At 40.5% G+C, this 20,296-nt stretch overlaps 1 protein-coding gene across 2 annotated transcripts in view; it reads left to right on the top strand.

Moving 5' to 3' along the window:
* The window catches only part of LOC148861697 (serine/threonine-protein phosphatase BSL1-like), a 34,330-nt gene extending 14,294 nt beyond the window's left edge, over window positions 1–20,036 (top strand). For both annotated transcript variants that reach the window (XM_088982919.1, XM_088982920.1), the window contains exons 11-21: window positions 4,486–4,669; window positions 4,769–4,970; window positions 5,054–5,224; window positions 5,313–5,551; window positions 8,265–8,349; window positions 8,457–8,555; window positions 8,636–8,835; window positions 8,930–9,005; window positions 18,980–19,115; window positions 19,194–19,333; window positions 19,420–20,036. In XM_088982919.1, the coding sequence (XP_088839045.1) occupies window positions 4,486–4,669; window positions 4,769–4,970; window positions 5,054–5,224; window positions 5,313–5,551; window positions 8,265–8,349; window positions 8,457–8,555; window positions 8,636–8,835; window positions 8,930–9,005; window positions 18,980–19,115; window positions 19,194–19,333; window positions 19,420–19,503 (1,616 nt within the window). In that variant the 3' untranslated portion in view covers window positions 19,504–20,036. The remainder of the gene's footprint in view (window positions 1–4,485; window positions 4,670–4,768; window positions 4,971–5,053; window positions 5,225–5,312; window positions 5,552–8,264; window positions 8,350–8,456; window positions 8,556–8,635; window positions 8,836–8,929; window positions 9,006–18,979; window positions 19,116–19,193; window positions 19,334–19,419) is intronic.
* The last annotated feature ends 260 nt before the right edge of the window (window positions 20,037–20,296 follow it).

Below are 20,296 nucleotides of genomic sequence, written 5' to 3'. Positions count from 1 at the left end.
TTTTTGTTATGACCTACATAGCCCTCCCTCTAAATGGGCTAATCATGCTGTAGCAGAAGAGGTTGCTATTAGTGATAGTAAATTGGCAGACCGAACACCTCCCACATCTACATCTACTTCTGGGAGGGAGATGCTGAGTGTTCCGCGTGATGAGTATGAACAGTTCCTTCAAACTACTTCACAACATACCACTGCCACATATGCCCAATCAGGTATTGCTTGCATGTCATCTAAAACTCATTCCTGGATTATTGACTCTGGAGCCTCAGATCATATGACCGGGACTCCAGGTGTGTTCTCTTCTCTTTCTGAAACCTCCACATCACAAACTGTTACACTTGCCAATGGGTCCTCATCTCCCATCTGTGGTGTTGGTAATGTTGACATGGCTTCTGTCCCCTTATCATCTGTTTTATATGTACCTAAGTTTCCATTCAATCTTATGTCTGTTAGTAAAATAACCAAAGCTCTTAACTGTTCTGTTACCTTCTTTCCTTCCACTTGTGTTTTTCAGGATCTCAAGACGGGGAAGAAGATTGGTGGGGGGCATGAAGCTGGTGGATTGTATTACCTTGACGGTGGTGGATCTTCAATTGCACTTCAGACTTCCCTTACTCCTCTACAATGGCATTGCCGACTAGGACATCCATCTCTTAAGGTTCTCAAGATGTTGGTTCCATCATTGAGTCAGTTGTCAGTTTTACAATGTGAGTCATGTCAGTTCGGTAAACACCGTCGTGTGTCCTTCAGTCCAAGAGTTGAGAGTTGTATGTTGAGACCTTTTTCTTTGGTTCATTCAGATGTTTGGAGTCCAATCAAAATAGAGTCTTATAATGGGTACAAGTTTTTGTCTCCTTTATTGATGATTGTTCAAGAATGATATGGATTTACTTAATGAAAGAAAGAAGTGAATTATTTTCCATTTTTCAAAAATTCCATGCTGAAATACGCACACAATTTGGTCTTTCAATCAAAGTTCTCTGTTCAGATAATGGTCGTGAATACTTTCTTATTTCGTTTCAATAGTATTTAGAACAACATGGCATTATTTTTCAGACCTCGTGTGCTTTTACCCCTCAACAAAATGGGGTGGCTAAACGGAAGAATCGTCATCTTCTTGAAATTGCTCGGTCTATGCTTCACCACATGAATGTTCCTAAACGGTTTTGGAGTGATGCTGTACTCACTGCATGTTTTCTCATTAATCGGATGCCCTCTTTTATTCTTCATGGTCGATCCCCTTCTCCATCTTGTTTCCCACTTTATCTCCGTTTCCATTAACTTCTTGTGTCTTTGGTTGTGTGTGCTTTGTTCATAATTTGAACCCTGGAGTAGACAAGCTAGATGCACGCTCAATTAAATGTGTCTTCCTTGGCTGCTCTCGGACTCAAAAAGGGTGCAAGTGTTACAATCCCATTGCCCAAAAGTGCTATGTCTGCCTTGATGTCACCTTTTTTGAGTCTCTCCCCTTCTTCTCCAGTCATGAAGCACCCTTGTCCTCACCCTTACCTCCTCTTCCTCTTCCTGTCAGTGATTCAGTTCTAGAGGCTATTGTTGGAGTAGACTCATCTCCTCATCCAGTGCAGGTCACCACTGAACGACCACCGATCCGACAAGTGTACACACGTCGAACGACACCGGCCCCTCTTCCTGCTTCTACCTCATCTGCGGATCCTCTCATGGCTCCTATTGCTGAACCCTCAGACCTTGACCTACCCATTGCCTTACGGAAAGGTAAACGTAGTTCTACACTCCATCCCATTTCCAATTTTGTTTCATTATCTCGTCTTTCTACCTCACATCGCCAGTTTGTTTCACTTTTGTCTTCTATTTCCATACCTAACAATGTTCAAGAAGCTCTTAGTTCACCTAGATGGTGGCGGGCAATGGAGGAGGAACTTTTTGCTCTTCAACATACTCAAACGTGAGAACTTACTACTCTTCCACCTGGTAAGCATGCTGTGGGATGTAAATGGGTGTATATTGAGATATACTTGCCAGATGGTAGTGTGGAGCGTCTGAAGGCCAGACTTGTTGCTAAAGGTTAATCACAGTTGTATGGTGTGGACTACATGGAGACATTCTCTCCAGTGGCTAAAATTGGTTCCGTTCTTGTCCTAATTTCCTTGGCAGTTATGTATGATTGGCCTCTCCTTCAACTTGACATAAAGAATGCCTTCCTCCATGGTGATCTAGTGGAGGAGGTATATATGGAGCAACCACCTGGGTTTGTTGCTCAGGGGGAGGGTGGTAAGGTGTGCAAGCTGAAGAAAACAATTTATGGGTTGAAGCAATCTCCACGTGCTTGGTTTGGGAAGTTCAACGAAGTGGTGAGGAGTTTTGGAATGAAGCAATGCAAGGTTGATCACTCAGTGTTTAGCTATGACTCAGAAGCTGGGAAGATTTTATTAGTGGTCTATGTGGATGATATTGTCATCACTGGTAGTGATAAATTGGGGATTGGAAAACTAAAGGTATTTCTGCAAAATCATTTTCAAACAAAGGACCTTGGAACATTAAAGTATTTCTTGGGAATAGAGGTTGCCAGGTCAAAACAAGGTGTGAATCTGTGTCAAAGGAAATATGTCATTGATCAATTGGAAGAAACATGACTGTTAGGTGCAAAACCGGCTGAGACCCCTATGGAACCAAATGTTAAGTTGAGCAGTGATACAGGAGAAGTATTTGAAGATCCTGGATGGTATAGACGACTAGTGGGAAAGCTGAATTATCTGACTATCACGAGACTCGACATCTCCTTTGCAGTTAGTGTGGTGAGCCAATTCATGCAGAACCCTCGTATACCTCACTGGGATGCAGTCCTTAGAATTGTGAGGTATTTGAAAGGAGCTCCAGGCCGTGGGCTATTGTATAAACCAGGAGGAAAACTTGAAGTAGTTGGGTATACAGATGCAGACTGGGCAGGCTCAGTGAGTGACAGAAGATCTACTACAGGCTATTGCACATTTCTAGGAGGAAATCTTGTGACATGGAAGAGTAAAAAGCAGACGGTTGTGGCCAGAAGCAGTGCTGAAGCCGAATATAGGGCCATGGCTCACACTATCTATGAATTAGTGTGGCTGAGGAATCTCCTATAAGAAATTGGGTTTCACATGGATAAACCTATGAGATTGTACTGTGACAACCAAGCTGCACTCCATATCTCATCCAATCCTATCTTTCATGAGAGAACAAAGCACATAGAGGTTGATTGCCACTTTGTGAGAGAGAAGGTTCTTGCTGGAGAGATAAATAAAGAACATGTGGGCTCCAATGACCAGTGGGCAGATTTGTTTATAAAGGCTCTAAGCTCAGGGAAAGTGAACTATCTATGTAACAAGCTGGGATTATATGACATATTCTCTAGCTTGAGGGGGAGTGTTAAGATGTGCTGAATAGGGGTGGTTTAGTCTTCTTCTGTTTATTAAGTAACTTGCTTATGTGGCAGTGTTATTAGAGTTACTCTGCCCCACACTTAAGTAAGGGCATTTCTGTCTTTGTAAACATTATTAGAATCTAATATAGATTAAGGGGGTCGACTGGATGGGTTAACCATCAGATTTTCGACAGACCCTTCTTCTTCTTCTTCTTCTTCTTTTTCTTCTTCTCCTCTTCCTGTTCGGACTACTGTAGCAGCAGTCGAAACAGAGACCAAGAGATAATGTGACCTTTTGCAGCACCTTGGTTCAACAATTCATAACAAGGGATAGATTGATGAAGAAGCCACCCATAGAATTAGAGCAGGTCCAGCAGGATGGGAAAAATGGAGGAGTGCATCTGGAGTTTTATGTGATAGACAAATGCCACTTAAATTAAAAGGAAAATTCTATAAACAGTTGAAAGGCCAGCTATGCTGTATGGAGCAAGTGTTGTTTAGTCAAGAGGCGACATGCCCAAAAAATGGGTGTGGCAGAATGCAAATGCTAAGATGGAGTGGAAAAACTAGAAAGGATAGGATTAGAAACAAAGTCATTTGTAGGAACATAGGAGTAGCACCAATAGGTGATAAAATGAGAGAAAGTAGACTTAGATGGTTTGCTAACATGCATGGAAGGTCATCAACAGCAGCTGTAAGAAGTTGATTTGTTGCAAGTTGAAGGGGCTACAAGGGCCTGGGATACACCAAAAATGTACTTGGGTAGAAGTAGTAAAAAATAATTTAAGCGCCAATAGTTTAACAATGGATATGGATTTAAACAGAATAGATGGCAAAACAGGATTCATGTAGCTGACATTGCTGACCCAAATATAGTTGTGACAAGGCTTAGATGATGATGACATTTCCCAGAAAAAGTTTTTTGTATTTTATACTATAGATTTGAAATAATGTAAATTCTGTTTGCATCTAGGAGATTAATGTCTGGCTATTTATCACATATTTCATGAAGCAATGCAATTAACCAGTTTGTTTGTGGCATCTGATTCACTCTTGTTTGTCATTATGTTTGTGTTTCAACCTAACAGTATTTAAATTAATTTTTGCAGATATGCTGCTGGATGATCTTCTCATTGCAGAAAATTCACCATTTCAGTCTGAAATTAACTCGCCTATATTAAACTCTGAGAAAGTATCGCCTATGGTGAGTGCAAAAACAAATCAATCAAGTGCAAGTTCTTATGTATCACCACCTTCAGATGGCAGAATGGAGATTCCTTCTGGTGGCTTAAGGTTTTATATCCAATAGCTTACTCCTTGTCTATTATTTGGTAAACTTATTTTGACTCACAACAATTTTACAGAAAGTGCATTTTTTCCCATTTCTACCAGCATGGACAAGAATTCTATTGAGAAGTTGGTGGCAGCTTCAACTGCTGAAGCTGAGGCTGTCAGTGCTGTCTGGCAAACCATGAAGTTAACATCTGCAGTTCCTGTAGAAGAAGCACCTGTGTCAGAGAGCAACTTGAATGTCCCAGAGCACTCCTCAGATGGTAGTGATAACGAGGCTGATGTCCACCTTCACTCTAGAGCTGTATGTATCTTTCCTTACCATTTATATATGTAGAATTTCCATCATTTTCAAGTTAAAAGTACTTGATGATCCTGATGTTACAGGTTGTGGTTGCGAAAGAGACTGTTGGCAACCTAGGGGGTCTGGTAAGGCAGCTGTCCTTGGATCAGTTTGAAAATGAGAGCAGACGAATGGTCCCCACAAGCAGTGATCCATCATATCCTACTAAAAAGTTCTTCACTAGACAGAGGTCCCCTCAGGGGTTGCATAAGAAGGTAAGCATTATTTGAACTCTTGGCTCTTTTTTTTTTTAATTATTGTATGTTAATTTCAGTTGGTTTATTGCCATTTATTCTATTGCAGATCATTTCTTTTCTACTTAGGCCACGGAACTGGAAAGCTCCTGCTAATAGGAGATTTTTCCTAGACTCTTATGAAGTGGGTGAGCTTTGCTATGCTGCTGAGCAGATCTTCATGCAAGAGCCAACAGTTCTGCAATTGAAGGCTCCAGTTAAAGTATTTGGTGATCTTCATGGACAGTTTGGTGATTTAATGCGCTTATTTGATGAATATGGATTTCCTTCAACTGCTGGAGACATAACGTGCGTATGACTATAGGAAACAAACTGAGCCAATAGTCAATAGTCTCTCTCTCTCTCTCTCTCTCTCTCTCTCTCTCTCTCTCTTAAAAAGGAAAGAAAGAAAAAAAAATTGACTCAATAGCCTAGCAGATAGCCTGGCAAAGGCAGGAGGTTAACAGAATTCATATGTATTGGGGTTTAATTCCCCAAGGTAGGAGCTTTTAATCTATTTTGTGTTGGTTGGCTTTAAGGAGTTCTTGACACATTATCCTTACATATAATCTGTTCATATGTTAATAAAAATCATTAACTGTATACTATGTTAGTGCACAAGGGCAGCAGTTATTTGGGGCTTGTGAATTGCGAGAAATGTAAGAATTTTCAAAAACAAAGAAGTGGAGGCTGAAAGATTTATTGATCTTATTATGGTAAGGGTAGCACAAGATTAGAATGTGGTTTATTTGGAGTTGGACCTGCTAAGGAGGTGAAGAAATCAAAGAAAATTTGTAGCAGTGAGGTTCCAAAATAAGATTGTGGATTTTTTTAAGAATTTTTACTATTCTTTGTAGGGTGCTTTGTTAGTCTTGTCTGGTTTAGTGGGGTGGTTGTTATTTGGTTTGTGTTGGGTAGGTAGGCTATCGTATGATGGTGGGTTGGTTTTCTTGTTTGTTTGGTTTTTCTAGTTTGATGAGTTTTTTTTAGAGGCTGGTGTTGGTTTGTGGAAGATGAAGTGTTATTTCCTTTTTTTATTTTAGAGGCTAGTTTGGTCACCTTCTTGTATTCTCTCCTTTTCCTTTTAATAAAATTTAATTTTATTATAAAAGAATCAGAAATCAGCAAAGGCAGGAAGTGTGGAGTCCTCTGGCTGTAGGCAGATTAAAACTCAATTTTGACGGCTGCCGTCTTGGTAATCCAGGACAGTCTGGGGTGGGGGTTGTCGTAAGAGACCATAACAGCAATATTGTGGGATGAATTGGACAAGGTAATGCTGAAGGGCAGAATTAATGGCACTAAACAAAGGCCTAGATCTGTTGAGCAGGAATTGGATGAAAGATGTTGACGTGGAAGGCTACTGTCAAACCATAATTTTGTGGATGAAGATAAAAGCGGAGGTCCCATGGGGATTTCTATCTTTGGTTAGCAAGGCATGAATCCTGGGTAAGAGTTTGAATAGCTTGTTCAACTTGATTCCTATGAGTGCAATTGTTTTGGCTGATTCCTTAGCAAGAGCAGGAGCTATAAGGGATCATTTGGAATGGGGTCTATCAGGGCCAGGAGTTAATTTGTAACACATCTTCCTTGTTATGGATTATTGAACCATGGCAAGGAAGAGGCCACATTGAGTTATCTCTTGTTCAACAATCCTAAGTGCAGCCTGATTTGCAGTCCTATTATTATTAAATTTACATTGCATATGTTTTGTTCTAGTCCTACTTATTTTAAAACCTCCTGCTTCTAAGGTATCTGTCCATAAACCTCACTTTGCATTTAGTCTTTTTTTGGTTTCGTCAATTAATACCATGTCACCAGCAAACAACAAGCACCATGGAAATTCCTCTTGAATATGTTTAGTCAATTCATCCATGACTGGTGCAAATAAACAAGGTTTAATGTTAAGCCTTGGAGGAAGACCCAACAACTAAAAAAATCTAATGTCTTTCCCACAAGAATTTCAATATCGGTTGTTGTGTTCTCATACATATCCTTAATTAGGTCAACATATCCATTTGTCCATCCTTTTCCAAAACTGATCACATTATCTCTCTAGGACTGTATAATAAACTTTAATTAAATTGATTCTCCATTTCCTAAAACCATGGACATGGATACAGGTCGGGATGTAGGGTATCTCATGAAATATGCTTGTATCATATGTTTATGTCTACTTTGTGAAGGAAGCTAAATGTCATTTTCAAGACTTATGTCTTGCCAAGTTTAATTAAATTTCTAATATGTGCAGGTCCTTTTATGATATAATTTGTTAAAACTTTCCATTTTACATACTTCAAATGTGTTAATGCTATAAAGTACATCTAGAAGTATCCATGGAGTTAATTATAAAAAAAAAAGTATCCATGGAGTATTGAATACCATATCTGACATTGGTATGCTAGGCATGTGTAAGTATCTTGGCATCATAGGCACAATGCTATGTTCCTTTTCTTTGAGCAATAGATTGCATACTTGGGCTTGGATTCAAGGACTCCAATTGTTTTGGAGGTTCAGCAGAGGCCTCAATATCTTTTCCCTTTTTAGCCCATTGAGAATAAACTTAAAGGATCTTTTACAACATCAAAGATTGGGATACTGGGTAGGGGAAGAGACATTGGTTAGGTGTAGAGGTTCCAACAAACTCTCCCCTTGAAGAGATGCAGTAGAAAAATATGGAGTGGACTAGAAAAGGTAATCTCCATAGTAACAAAGTGTTACCCAAACACATTATCAAGACACTTGTACCCTTTTTGAATAGAAGAATACCATAAAAAAACATTCCACAAATCATCTTGGGTAACACACCCATATGCTACTATCTTTAGCCTTAAAAATAAAGTTTTAAAAAAATAACAATGTTACATTGAAGTGCCTAAGCACCCTGATATGTGGCCTAGTCCCTGCTAGCTACTCTTCTACTTTTACAACTTCCCAATTTTTTATTAAAATTTACGATATTTGATAGTAATCTGATATATCTCCATGGAATTGTTGTTCAGCAGCCATATATTTGATGTTTCAGGTATATTGACTATTTGTTTTTGGGGGATTATGTTGATCGCGGACAGCACAGCTTGGAGACTATAACCTTACTTCTAGCTCTTAAGGCAAGTTTATTCCATTTCAAGTATTGCAACTAAAAGGACTAATAGTGTTCCAGGTTGCACTTTTTGTTGATTGCATTCACTTTTTTCCTTGGCTCTGGTTTTTGCAGATTGAATATCCTGAAAATGTTCACTTAATCCGTGGGAACCATGAGGCCGCTGACATAAACGCACTTTTTGGTTTCCGTCTCGAATGCATTGAGAGAATGGTATTACAAATATTCATGTTTTTTTTGTCTGAATTGAAAGCCAGAATTAGCAATACTGAGCAAAGATGTTTTTTTTGTAGGGAGAGAGTGATGGGATATGGGCATGGACACGATTCAATCAGCTTTTCAACTTTCTTCCACTTGCCGCACTTATTGAGAAGAAAATTATCTGCATGCATGGTGGCATTGGAAGGTCGATCCACTCTGTAGAACAAATAGAGAAACTTGAAAGACCTATAACAATGGATACAGGGTCTATCATTCTAATGGACCTTCTATGGTATTTTTTTTTTTAACTTTAGTCCTCTCTGCACATTGACATTTTTTGTGTTATATATAATTAGCTTACTGCAAATGTTTGCTATACCTTGCAGGTCTGATCCCACAGAAAATGATAGTATAGAGGGTTTGAGACCAAATGCTAGGGGACCTGGTCTTGTCACTTTTGGAGTATGCTCTCTCAATCCATTGAACTTCTCTAAGTGCATTTTTGCCTCTCTCTCTCTCTCTCTCTCCCTCTTGCTGAGAACTGAAACTGCAATATCTAAATCCAAAATATATCCATAATTTGAACTTTTATGGTATCATACATATTGTTCTCTATCATTCAATACATAAAAATTGCCTTAGATATATGGATGGAACCTATTATTGATATCTAAGTATCATTTATTTAATTCTTCATCATCATCATCTAAACCTCATCCCAACTGTATGGGGTCGGCTACATGAATCCAATTTTGCCATTCCATTCTGTTTAATGCCACTTATATTGTTAAATTATGAGTGAGTAGATGTTCAGGACTGTTATCAGTCTTGAACCCTAATGGATTTCAGGTTTGAAAATAAGAAGAGAGGAAAAAGAGGGAGGAAAGAGCAGTAGAACACAAGAGTTGAAAGGAGGAACAGAAGCTTAATGTTCTGCCGCCGCCAATTTATTTAATATTTATAGGTTATGCTCATTACATGGAAAGCATAGATCTGCCCTTAGTCTTTACATAACAAATAGAGCAAAATAAGACTGAAATAAATAACTGAAACAACTAAATGACTAACAGCTAACCCTAGGAAGACTAGAACACCTTCTACCCTACGAACACAGTGGGATCGTAGTTGTGGGGCCCACATCAGTGTTCTCTACACTCCCCCTCAAGCTGGGAATAAATGTTTATCATTCCCAACTTGGATAGATCCGCCTCTAGCTTCTTTCGTGGTACAACTTTGGTGAGGATATCTGCCAGTTGCATGTTGGAGGTGATGTACGGGAGACACACTTCTTGTGACGCACAAAATGTCGATCAACTTCAATATGTTTAGTTCTGTCATGCTGCACCAGGTTGTGTGCTATATTAATAGCCGCTTGATTATCAAAATACAACATCATGGGCTTCTCATACTCAATACCAACTCCTCAAGTAGTTATCTCAGCCAAAGAATTTCAGCCACTCCGTTAGCCATTGACCTGTATTTAGCTTCAGCACTAGATCGGGAGACAACACTCTGTTTCTTACTCCTCCAAGAGACCAGGTTACCTCCCATAAGAGCACAATATCCAGAGGTAGACCTTCTATCATCAACACTTCCAGCCCAATCAACATCCATATAGACCTCCACCTTCATGTGGCCATTGTTCTTGAACAATATACCTCTACCCGAGCATCTCTTCAAGTATGCTAATATTCTTTCTGTTGCTAGAAGGTGTGTGGTTCTAGGAGAATGCATGTACTGACTGGTAACACTAACTGCATAACTGATATCTGGCCAAGTGAGGCATAGATATAGGAGTTTTCCCACTAATCGTTGGAACATAACCTTGTCTTCAAGAGGCTCCCCACTCTCTGCACTAATCCTGCGGTTCTGTTCAATGGGTGTATCCGCAGGTTTGACACCTAGCTTTTCAGTTTCTGCCAACAGATCTAGAACATATTTCCTCTGAGAGACAAAGATCCCCTGTTTAGATCTAGCAACCTCAATACCCAAAAAATACCGTAGTGCACCCAGATCTTTCACCTCAAACTCTTGATGAAGGAGCTGTTTGAGGGACTCAATCTCATGGATGTCATTTCCTGTCACCACAATATCATCAACATATACTGCAAGTAGTGTCGGAGAGGACTCCACCCTCTTGATGAACAATGTATGATCTGACTGGGCCTATACATAACCAAACTTCCCAAGGGCTAGTCTGAATCTGTCGAACCAAGCTCTAGGTGACTGCTTCAAACCATACAATGCCTTATTGATCCGGCAGACCTTCTTACCTGCCTTTGTATCATAGAATCCAGGAGGCAAACTGCATGTAAACCTCTTCTTGCAAGTCCCCATTCAGAAAGGGATTGTTAACGTCCATTTGGTACAAAGGCCAAGTGTGGCTCGCTGCAAGAGATAATAGAACTCGAATGGTGGTCATCTTGGCTACCGAGGCAAATGTCTCTAAGTAATCTATACCATAAGTCTGAGTGAACCCTTTTGCAACTACCCGAGCTTTGTACCTCTCAATGGAACCATCCGCATTATGCTTCACAGTAAATACCCATCTGCATCCAATTGGTTTCTTTCCTTTGGGCAAATCAACTGGCTCCTAGGTATTATTTTTCAATAGGGCATCCATTTCAACTTGCATTGCACCTCTCCACTCCGGGACTGATAGGGCTTCTTGCACTGTTCTTGGAATAGGGACATTAGCAACGAAAGTGAGATAGGACCTGTAGGAGGGAGATAGGTGATCATAGGATAAGAAATGGGAGATGCAGTGGGCTGTAGATGTGGTGCAATGCCGTTTTCCTTTACGGATGGCAATGGGAAGGTCAAGGTCGTCTACAGGGGGTGAAGTGGAAACAATGGAAAGAGTCTCTGTGGGCCCTGGGACTATAATATCTGGACTTGGAGTCGCTGAGGAGGTTGGAGCTGGCTGGGATTGCTGATGACCGGGATCAACCTGCCTGCATCGCCTGTGATAGACTCTCAACTCCTGATCCCCCTGACCACCCTCGCTACTGTAGCCCTCATCACCTAATGGAATAGGTAAAGGAACAGCCCCAAAAGTATTAACCCTGTTGTCACTGCACTCCCCCTGAAGAAAATGACCCAAATCCCCACGCTCACTACTCTCCTCCTGAGGAGAGACCCAAGAATAGTAGGGTGTCTCCTCAAAGAAAGTGACATCCATGGATACAAACTTCTTCCCTGAGACAGGATCATAGCAGCAATAACCCTTTCGAGTTTGTGCATAACCAAGAAAGATGCATTTGGAGGCCTTGGGTTCGAACTTGGAGTGATGGGGACCGAGAAGCTGAACAAAATAGGTACAACCAAATGTTTTCAGGGGAATAGTAAACAACTCTTCATTGGAGTATAGAAGGGACAAAGGAGGTTTCATATCAAGAACCCGGGAAGGAACCCGATTAATAAGATATACCGCCGTGAGGATAGCATCACCCCAGAAGCGAATAGGGACATTGGAGGTAAACATAATACTTCTAGCCACCTCCAAGATGTGCCTATTCTTCCTTTCTGCAACCCCATTCTGCTGAGGTGTATGAGGGCAAGTTTTCTGGTGGATAACCCCATGATTAAGAAGGTACGATGCCAATGGCTTAGCAAAGTATTCCTTTGCATTATCAAATCTAAGAACTTTGATCCTGGCATCAAACTGAGCTAGGATCATTTGGTGGATGTTTTGGGTCAGGGCGAGAACCTCATCTCGTGAATGCATAAGATAAACCCAAGAAAACCGAGTATGGTTATCAACAAATAACAAAAAATATCTGTACCCATCCATAGAAGGAATGTGATATGGCCCCCAAACATCAGTATGCTCAAAAGAACTATTACTCCTTTTATTACTCAATGAATAAGAGTTTCTACAATGTTTAGCAAACTCACAACTTTCACATTTCAACTGAGACGACTCAACAGACTCAAACAAAGTAGGGAACACACTCTTTAAGGATCGAAAAGACAAAGGTTATGCCAAAGCATAACCGGACTCACAACCTGAGAAACAAGTGACTTCTTATCCACTGACTCTTCTCGACGAGAACTCTCCCCAAGCAGAGGCATGGTAGGCTGAGGCTCGAGTACTTGAATGTGCAAAGGCTGATGTGGCAGGGGCTGATGGTGACTGCGGTGACTGAGCTGAGTTGCCAACTTCCTTTTCCAACTGTATTAGAGTAGCTTGAATTGCAGTTAAGGTCTCTAAGGGTGTGCCTCTTGTGCCAGACGAGGATGCTGAATCAGTAGTCACGGCCACATGAGCATTACCCTTCTTGTTTCTCAACTTTGTCGAGACCAAATGTGGATGCAGCTTCCAACATGTTTCTTTTGTGTGTTTAGGTTTCTTACAATGCTCACATACCACATCCCTTTTATCTTCATTCTTTCTGTCCCTCTCTGAATCACCTCCTGTTTTGGGTTTGACAACTACCAAGGCAGGTGTAAGCGGCTGAGGTTGCATCATGACTTTCCTCCTGGTCTCTTCACTGTGCACTAAGGAGTATGCCTGAGTGAGGGTCACACTATCTCTGGTCAAAATCTGCTGCCTCACAATATCATATTCTGAATTTAGTCTTGCCAGAAACTCAAACACCCTGTTTGTCTCGATGTGCTTTCTATGGGTCTGAGCATCTTTGGGACTCTCCCACTCAAGAGTCTCTAAGTGATCAATCTCATGCCACAAGGACTTCAAGGTAGAGAAGTAGACCGAAACCGGTTTCTCTCCTTGTTTAAGGGTATTCACCTCACATTTCAATTCATATGCCCTGGCAACATTAAGGGGTTGGGAGTAAGTTTCTTTCATCACATCCCATATCTCATTGGCTGTCTTTGCCCACAAGTAATTTCGACTGATATGAATTACACAGCCATGTCATAACCAAGTAGTTTTCTTGGACCCACTTGGTATACATAGGGTCTCCCTTGGAAGGTTCTGTCACATCTCCCAAGAGATACCCTACTTTGCCCCTTCCACCAATAGCCATCATGGCTGATTGGGCCCATTCCAAATAGTTTGATCCATCAAATCTTACAGTTGTAATCTGAAAACCTGTCTCGGAACCACCACCATAACTGCTGTTCCCAAAACTACCTTCTGCCTGATTCTTAAACTCCATTTTGGTCAAGAGCCAGTAGTCTCAAAATTAGGGTTACTACAGTCAAAACAGCACTTGGACTATCAACCACAATCACAAAATCAGTATAGAACCAATCTGTACTCACAGTAGATGTGCATGAAACAGGTATAAAACTGATTTGAAACCAATTACCACACACAACAGCAACAATCCGTACAGTTTTCATCCCCTTAGAAGAGTTCGAAACCCCAAAAGAAAACTGAAAACAGCTTGGAGAATAATCTGATATGCTAAAGCAGAATTAGGGTTTTAATCAGTCCTAAAAGCAAATTCTCAGTTGTACACTCCAGGCAGTACCGTACGGATAAGGCTTGTAGTAGGGTTAATATGAAACCCTAAAACTGATCAATGTTGAGGAGAGAACTATTAGGGTTTGCTGCAGTGTTAGATCACAAGGTTCAGCCCAGTATTAGGGTTTGCCGTAGGGTTAAGACAACCCTAGAGAATAGAAAGATAAAACCCTAGAGTGGTTCGGTTGCCCTTTCTAGATAGGTCCAACCTATCTTCTCTGATAGTACTTCTCTCAGAAAATAAAAAAACTTACAAAGAGGATGTTGTTTGCTGCCTTCCAAGGTTACCCGAACCCTAGCCTTCTCTGATTCTTCCTAATCACCAACACGCTGCAACTGTGGCAATTCTTCAAACAACTGCTAAACCCTCTGGAGATCTCCAAGAACCAGTCAACGAACTCTACCTTCTCAGCTTCTAGCCTTAGATGGTTCTCATGTGGTCGGCTGGACTAGACTCACATGAGAAACCCTAGCTCTGATACCAAGTAGATGTTCAGAACTGTTATCAGTCTTGAACCGTAATAGATTTCAGGTTTGAAAATAAGAAAAAATGTATAGAGAAGAGAGGAGAAAGAGGGAGGAAAGAGCAGTAGTACACAAGAGTTGAAAGGAGGAATAGAAACTTAATGTTTTGCCGCCGCCACTTTATTTAATATTTATAGGTTATGCTCATTACATGGAAAGGACAGATCTGCCCTTAGTCTTTACATAACAAATAGAGCAAAATAAGACTGAAATAAATAACAACTGAAACAACTAAATGACCAACAACTAACCCTAGGAAGACTAGAACACCTTCTACCCTATGAACACAGTGGGACCGTAGCTGTGGGGCCCACATCAGTGTTCTCTACAGAGTGCTACATATTTATCAAAAAAAAAAGTGTGCTAAAGTACCATTAGTTGAACTGTAATGTATGACAAGTTATAGCCACTGATTACCTTTTTGGGCTTTGGTTTCTCCCCCTTTCTCATTCCTTTTGAGTTGAGTCCATAAACAATAAGTTGTCAATGTCAACCTCCGTTCTCCACTCTACACCATGAAATATGGGAATTTTTTTTTTTTTGAAAAAAAGTTAACCGATTTCATTAAAAAGAGAGAAAGGTGCACAAGAAGGTGTACAAATACATAACAGGGGTCAAACCTCTGAGAATTACACGGGAGGGGTTTTATCACAATACAAGGACTCTAGAGTGGCACCTAATTTTGCTAATCCATATGCAATGGTGTTTAGCTCCCTTGGAATCCAGTATAGAGAAACATTCGTAAGAGCCAATAGATCTCTTGCTTCTGTTAAGAAGTGACTAAGTTTCCACGGTCCAACTTCTTGTTTTCCTAACCATTTTATAGTGTTTGCTGAGTCACCTTCAATGGAGAAGTTCTGAATACCCAGTTTGCTGACTAGGTGAATCCCTGTAAGAGCTGCTAACACTTCAGCCTTTGTAGAGTTAGCTATTCCAGTCGGTCCACTGTATACCCAGCAGATGAGCCCATTTTCATTTCTTAGGGTTCCCCCTATGCCGACAACTCTAGGGTTACCCAAGGCACTTCCATCAAAACTTAGAGTCCAAGTTCTTTCCCTTATTGAGGGGACTGGGGGTGTGTGGAATAAAGGGGGAGGAGTGCAAAAAGTGGAACACATTCCTGTTGAGGTCATTAACATTGAATCCTTTTGTTGAGTTGGGCCGATTTCTAATTATTGGGGCTAGTTGTTTTTTGTTCTTACTTTAAGTTGTTAAGTTAGGAAGCTGTTGGGCTTTAGGCCCATTAGCTTATGTTCTCAAGTTGTGATTGTTCAACTACTTTAGTAGCTGCCCTACTAAGGGCATTCTTGTAATCTTTCATTCTTTTAAGTATAAAATATAATGAGGGATTGGTGGCCAGAACTAATTCAATCTAGTTAACATCCCACTCTTTCTTTCCTCTCTTTTCTTTTCTACTGCTGAAACTCTTCATCATCTGCTTTCTCTTCACAAGGAATTCATCTTGATTTATAAACAATGATTTCTACTTGGTATTAGAGGGCTGAAGGTTCCTTGAGTTGTTTTCTCATGCAGCCCCAGATTGGCCGACTGCATGGTGATTTAAGAGGTTGATCAAAGATCTCAGGTAAGCCTAATTTTTGGATTTTTTGGTGAATCTGTTTTGCCTTGTAGCTGGCCTAGGGTTTCTCATCAAAATCAGGAAAAACTGGAGAAAAGGGGGAGAGTCATGTTTCTGTTGGACTCTTCAATTTTGACCTAGGAAGTGGCACCCTAATTTTTTAGGGTTCTTTGGAGTTTTCTATAGAGGGCGGTTCAAGTCCTGCCTGATTTGGAGGTTTTTGTAGAGAGTGGTTGCCTCTTCTCTCTCTTCTTCCATTCCGCAGAAAATGAATCTTTTGTAGGAGGACCATCTAGGGCACCGGAAAGGTGTCGTTGGTTCCAAAAGTGTTTCATTTGATCTTCTTGCATATTACAGTAATTTTCTTTGCACCTTTTGAGAAGTATGGATGGTCACGGAGTTGAAAACAAGCCCGGGAGTGAAATGAAACCAGGGGGAGGAGAGCAAGAGAAATGTGATGATGAAAAATTCTGGGTTTGAGTAGTCAGCCATGGTTAGTACTATGAGACCTAAACAAGGTGGAGACCGGGGTGGTAGTGAAATCAAGAAGGAAGACAAAAAATATTTGATTTGTGACTACTGTAAGAAGCCTAAACACACAAAAGATACTTGGAAGTTTCATCCACATCTTGTGCCGAATAGACTAAAAAATAAGAAGGGAAATGCTCACATGGCAGTCACTGGTGACATTCTGGCCCCTCCTACTACAACTGCTTTGGACAGTAAGGGCCGAACTTAAGAGGTATGGGCAATTTCTGAACCAGTGGAATATAGCCAGTTCTAGTTCAGCAATAGGCGGACAACAAGGTACAGGTGGTTCTGGTGGAGTTCATTCTACTTCCTTTGCTCACACAGGTAGTTCACATGCCACTGCAAATTATGTTTCTACTTCAGGTAAGGAGGGACCTCCTTGGATTATAGATTCTAGAGCCTCAGAGCACATGACCCATAGCTCCACTATTTTTTCTTCTTACCAGCTCTGTTCTAGCAGAGACAGGGTCTCCACAACTGATGGATCTCATGTTTCCATTGCTGGGAAGGGGTCTGTCAAGATTAGTGATTCCATTTCCGTTCCATCTATCCTTCATGTTCCTAGATTGAGCACTAATTTGTTATCTGTTAGTAGTTTGATTAAGAATCTGAGCTATTCAGTAATTTTTTCTCCTGGTCATTGTATCTTATAGGGTCTGGATTCAAAGAGGACAATTGGGATTGGCCGTGAAGTGAATCGAATCTACCTCCTAGATGTGTTTCCTCTTCATCAAAGTCATCATGTCAGTAGGGATAGTGAGTTAGGGTCAGTGGGTCAGATTATGCTTTGGCATAATCGTTTGGGTCATTTGCCTTTCTCTTCTTTGGGTCTTTTGTTTCCCAAGTTATTTGAGTTTGTTAGTTTGTCAAGTTTGGAGTGTAAAGGTTGTCAACTTGGAAAGCATTGTAGACATTCCTTTAAAGCTAGTAATAAAATGTGTTTTTTTGGTGTTTATTCATTCTGATGTGTGGGGACCTTATCATGTTCCTTCTATGGGTGGTCATCGATACTTTCTCTTATCTGTGGATGATTTCTCTTGATATTCTTGGGTTTACTTGATGAGATCCTGAGATGAGGTACCATCCTTGGTAAGACAATTTCATCAGATGGTGCTAACACAGTTTGGAACACGAATAAAGGTGTTCAGATCAGACAATGCCAGGGAATATTTTGAAAAACACTTTGCTTCATATCTGTTAGAATATGGTGTTGTCCATCAGAGCAGTTGTTCCTACAGTCCACAGTAGAATGGCGTTGTAGAAAGGAAGAATAGACACATTGTTGAGATTGCAAGAAGCATGATCTACAATTCCAGTTTGGTTTTGGGGTGATGTAGTTCTCACAACAGTATATTTGATTAACAGGGTCCATTCAGTCTCCTTTTGCTTAAGGGGGAGATGTTTCATATTCCTCTTGGGGTGTTTGGGTGTGTCTGCTTTGCACATATCCTTTTTCCTTATTGTTTGAAGCTTTGACCCGAAGGCAAAGAAGTGTGTCTTCCTTATATATGCAGAAAATAAGAAAGGGTACTGCTGCTATGATCTAGTCTCTGGGAGTTGGTATGTTACTATAGATGTCACTTTTTTTTAGTCAACATACTTCTTCTCGAAGAATCCTTCTTAGGGGGAGTGTTTTGGGGAAGTGAGTGAGCAGTCTATCCCTCTCCCAGTTCTAGTCCCTGTGTCCATTCCTGTGCCTGATCCTCCTGTGTCACCTACCTTACCACCTCCCTTGCGTCCTGCTTCTCAGTGTTACTCATGACAAAGACTTCACAGGGAGGTTGATTCCACTACAACAGAACTCATATCACTTCCTGTTGGCTCCTTGGGGACTTCAAATTCAGTTGACACGGATTCAAGTATTCCTCTTGATCCCTCTACTGTTTCAGTTCCCATTTATTCTATTAATCCCATTACCGATAACCTGAACCTTCCTATTGCCCTCAGAAAAGGGAAGAGAAAGTGTACTGCTCATTGTATTTCACAGTACTTATCCTATAGTGGACTTTCACAGTACTCATCAAATAACATGCATACTTATTTTTTTTTAAAAGAACAGTCACAAAATGATGGGTGACCTCCTGGGAAGCCCTCGTGGTGCACCCCAATTTTATTAATCTTTATTCATCAAAAACAGTCACAAAATTGGTAAACCACAGGAACTAATTGACACTGCTAGTGGTATTTTCTCATGCTATCATATTTTGGTATTCTGTTACAACATTAATATCACCTTCCTGGTTAGGATAATTTTTATTTGTTTCACTCGAGTGTTGCAAGAGTACAACTAATGCTTTGAATAATTGCAAGGCATTCTTCACTGCATGCACTTTTGGAACATATTTTGATTTGGTATTATTATCACAGCCTGATCGAGTCACAGACTTCTGCAAGAAAAATAAACTACAGCTCATTATAAGAGCACATGAATGTGTGATGGATGGCTTCGAACGGTTTGCTCAGGGACAGTTGATAACTCTATTTTCTGCAACCAACTACTGTGGTAAGCAATGTTTGAAAATTTTTTTTCCCTTTCTGCACCAATCTGCTATATTTGCATCTAAGTTGATTATTGATTCAGGGACGGCAAACAATGCGGGAGCTATACTGGTTGTTGGTAGGGGATTGGTTATAGTTCCAAAATTGATTCATCCTTTACCACCTCCTCTTCAGTCACCAGAAACATCTCCAGAACGCGTCTTAGATGAAACATGGATGCAGGTAAAGATTAAATTGGAATTGCATATGGTAAGGAAGTCCATACAGTAATTGACTTGTTCCATCCTGTACATTTTGGGTCTCTGCAGGAACTTAACATTCAAAGACCCCCAACCCCAATTCGGGGTCGCCCACAGCCTGACCTTGACCGAAGCTCACTTGCATATATATAATGGGACGCAAACAGATTCCTTTTTGAAGTATCATATATTATGGTGCTTCTTATTTGATGCGGAAACTATACTTCCATCTCCTGTTCAGCCAAGCTCAAATCTGACAAATTTGGGTACAACGGAGCTATTCTGCAGTAGCTGTTGTAACTTACACCGAAAAATACAAGCATCAGAAGATGAGCCCTTATCTAGTTTACATAGATTGAGTATTAGAAGAGCTAGTTTTTTTCCAGTTGGCGATCATGATCCATCATCAAATTGTTCGTGTAATATTTGTACAATCCGAAACTTGCAAGAGACGGCGTTGAACATTTTTCCGGCCAATGGAGGAAGTAGGTAAATGGACAGATAAACTGAACATTTAGGTAGTTTACTCCTATGTAAATTACTTGTGTTCCATTTGATGTATTATATTATTGTCCATTTTTGTTAGATGAGGTTATCCGGTTATACAGGATTACGTGCAATTTACGGTTTGGAACCCCTTAATGGAATAATGATCAATTTGGTAATGAAAAGTGGGTATTGCGGCAGTTTTTTTTCCCATTCTCTTTTAACTGCAGAGAACAGATGCACAAATAGGGTTATATTTTGTTTGTTTTTTTCTTTTCGGTGAACAGATGCACAAATAGGGACAAAGGGAAGGTTGTTCTTTTATTTTTAACCCCTCTCTCACACACACACATCGTTGCAGAATTAAGTAACTGAGATATGTTTATTTTTATTTTTGATCAAGCACCAAGATAAGGATGTCAAGCGGTAAGTTTAGTACTGTTCGGGCCGTTTGGGGTGA

The sequence above is a fragment of the Nelumbo lutea genome, chromosome 4 (genome assembly GCF_056320005.1).
Source record: "Nelumbo lutea isolate HS-2025 chromosome 4, American lotus-T2T, whole genome shotgun sequence".
NCBI classification, from domain to species: domain Eukaryota; kingdom Viridiplantae; phylum Streptophyta; class Magnoliopsida; order Proteales; family Nelumbonaceae; genus Nelumbo; species Nelumbo lutea.
Note: the sequence above shows the minus strand (reverse complement) of the source record. Positions and strands in the feature narration are given on the sequence as shown.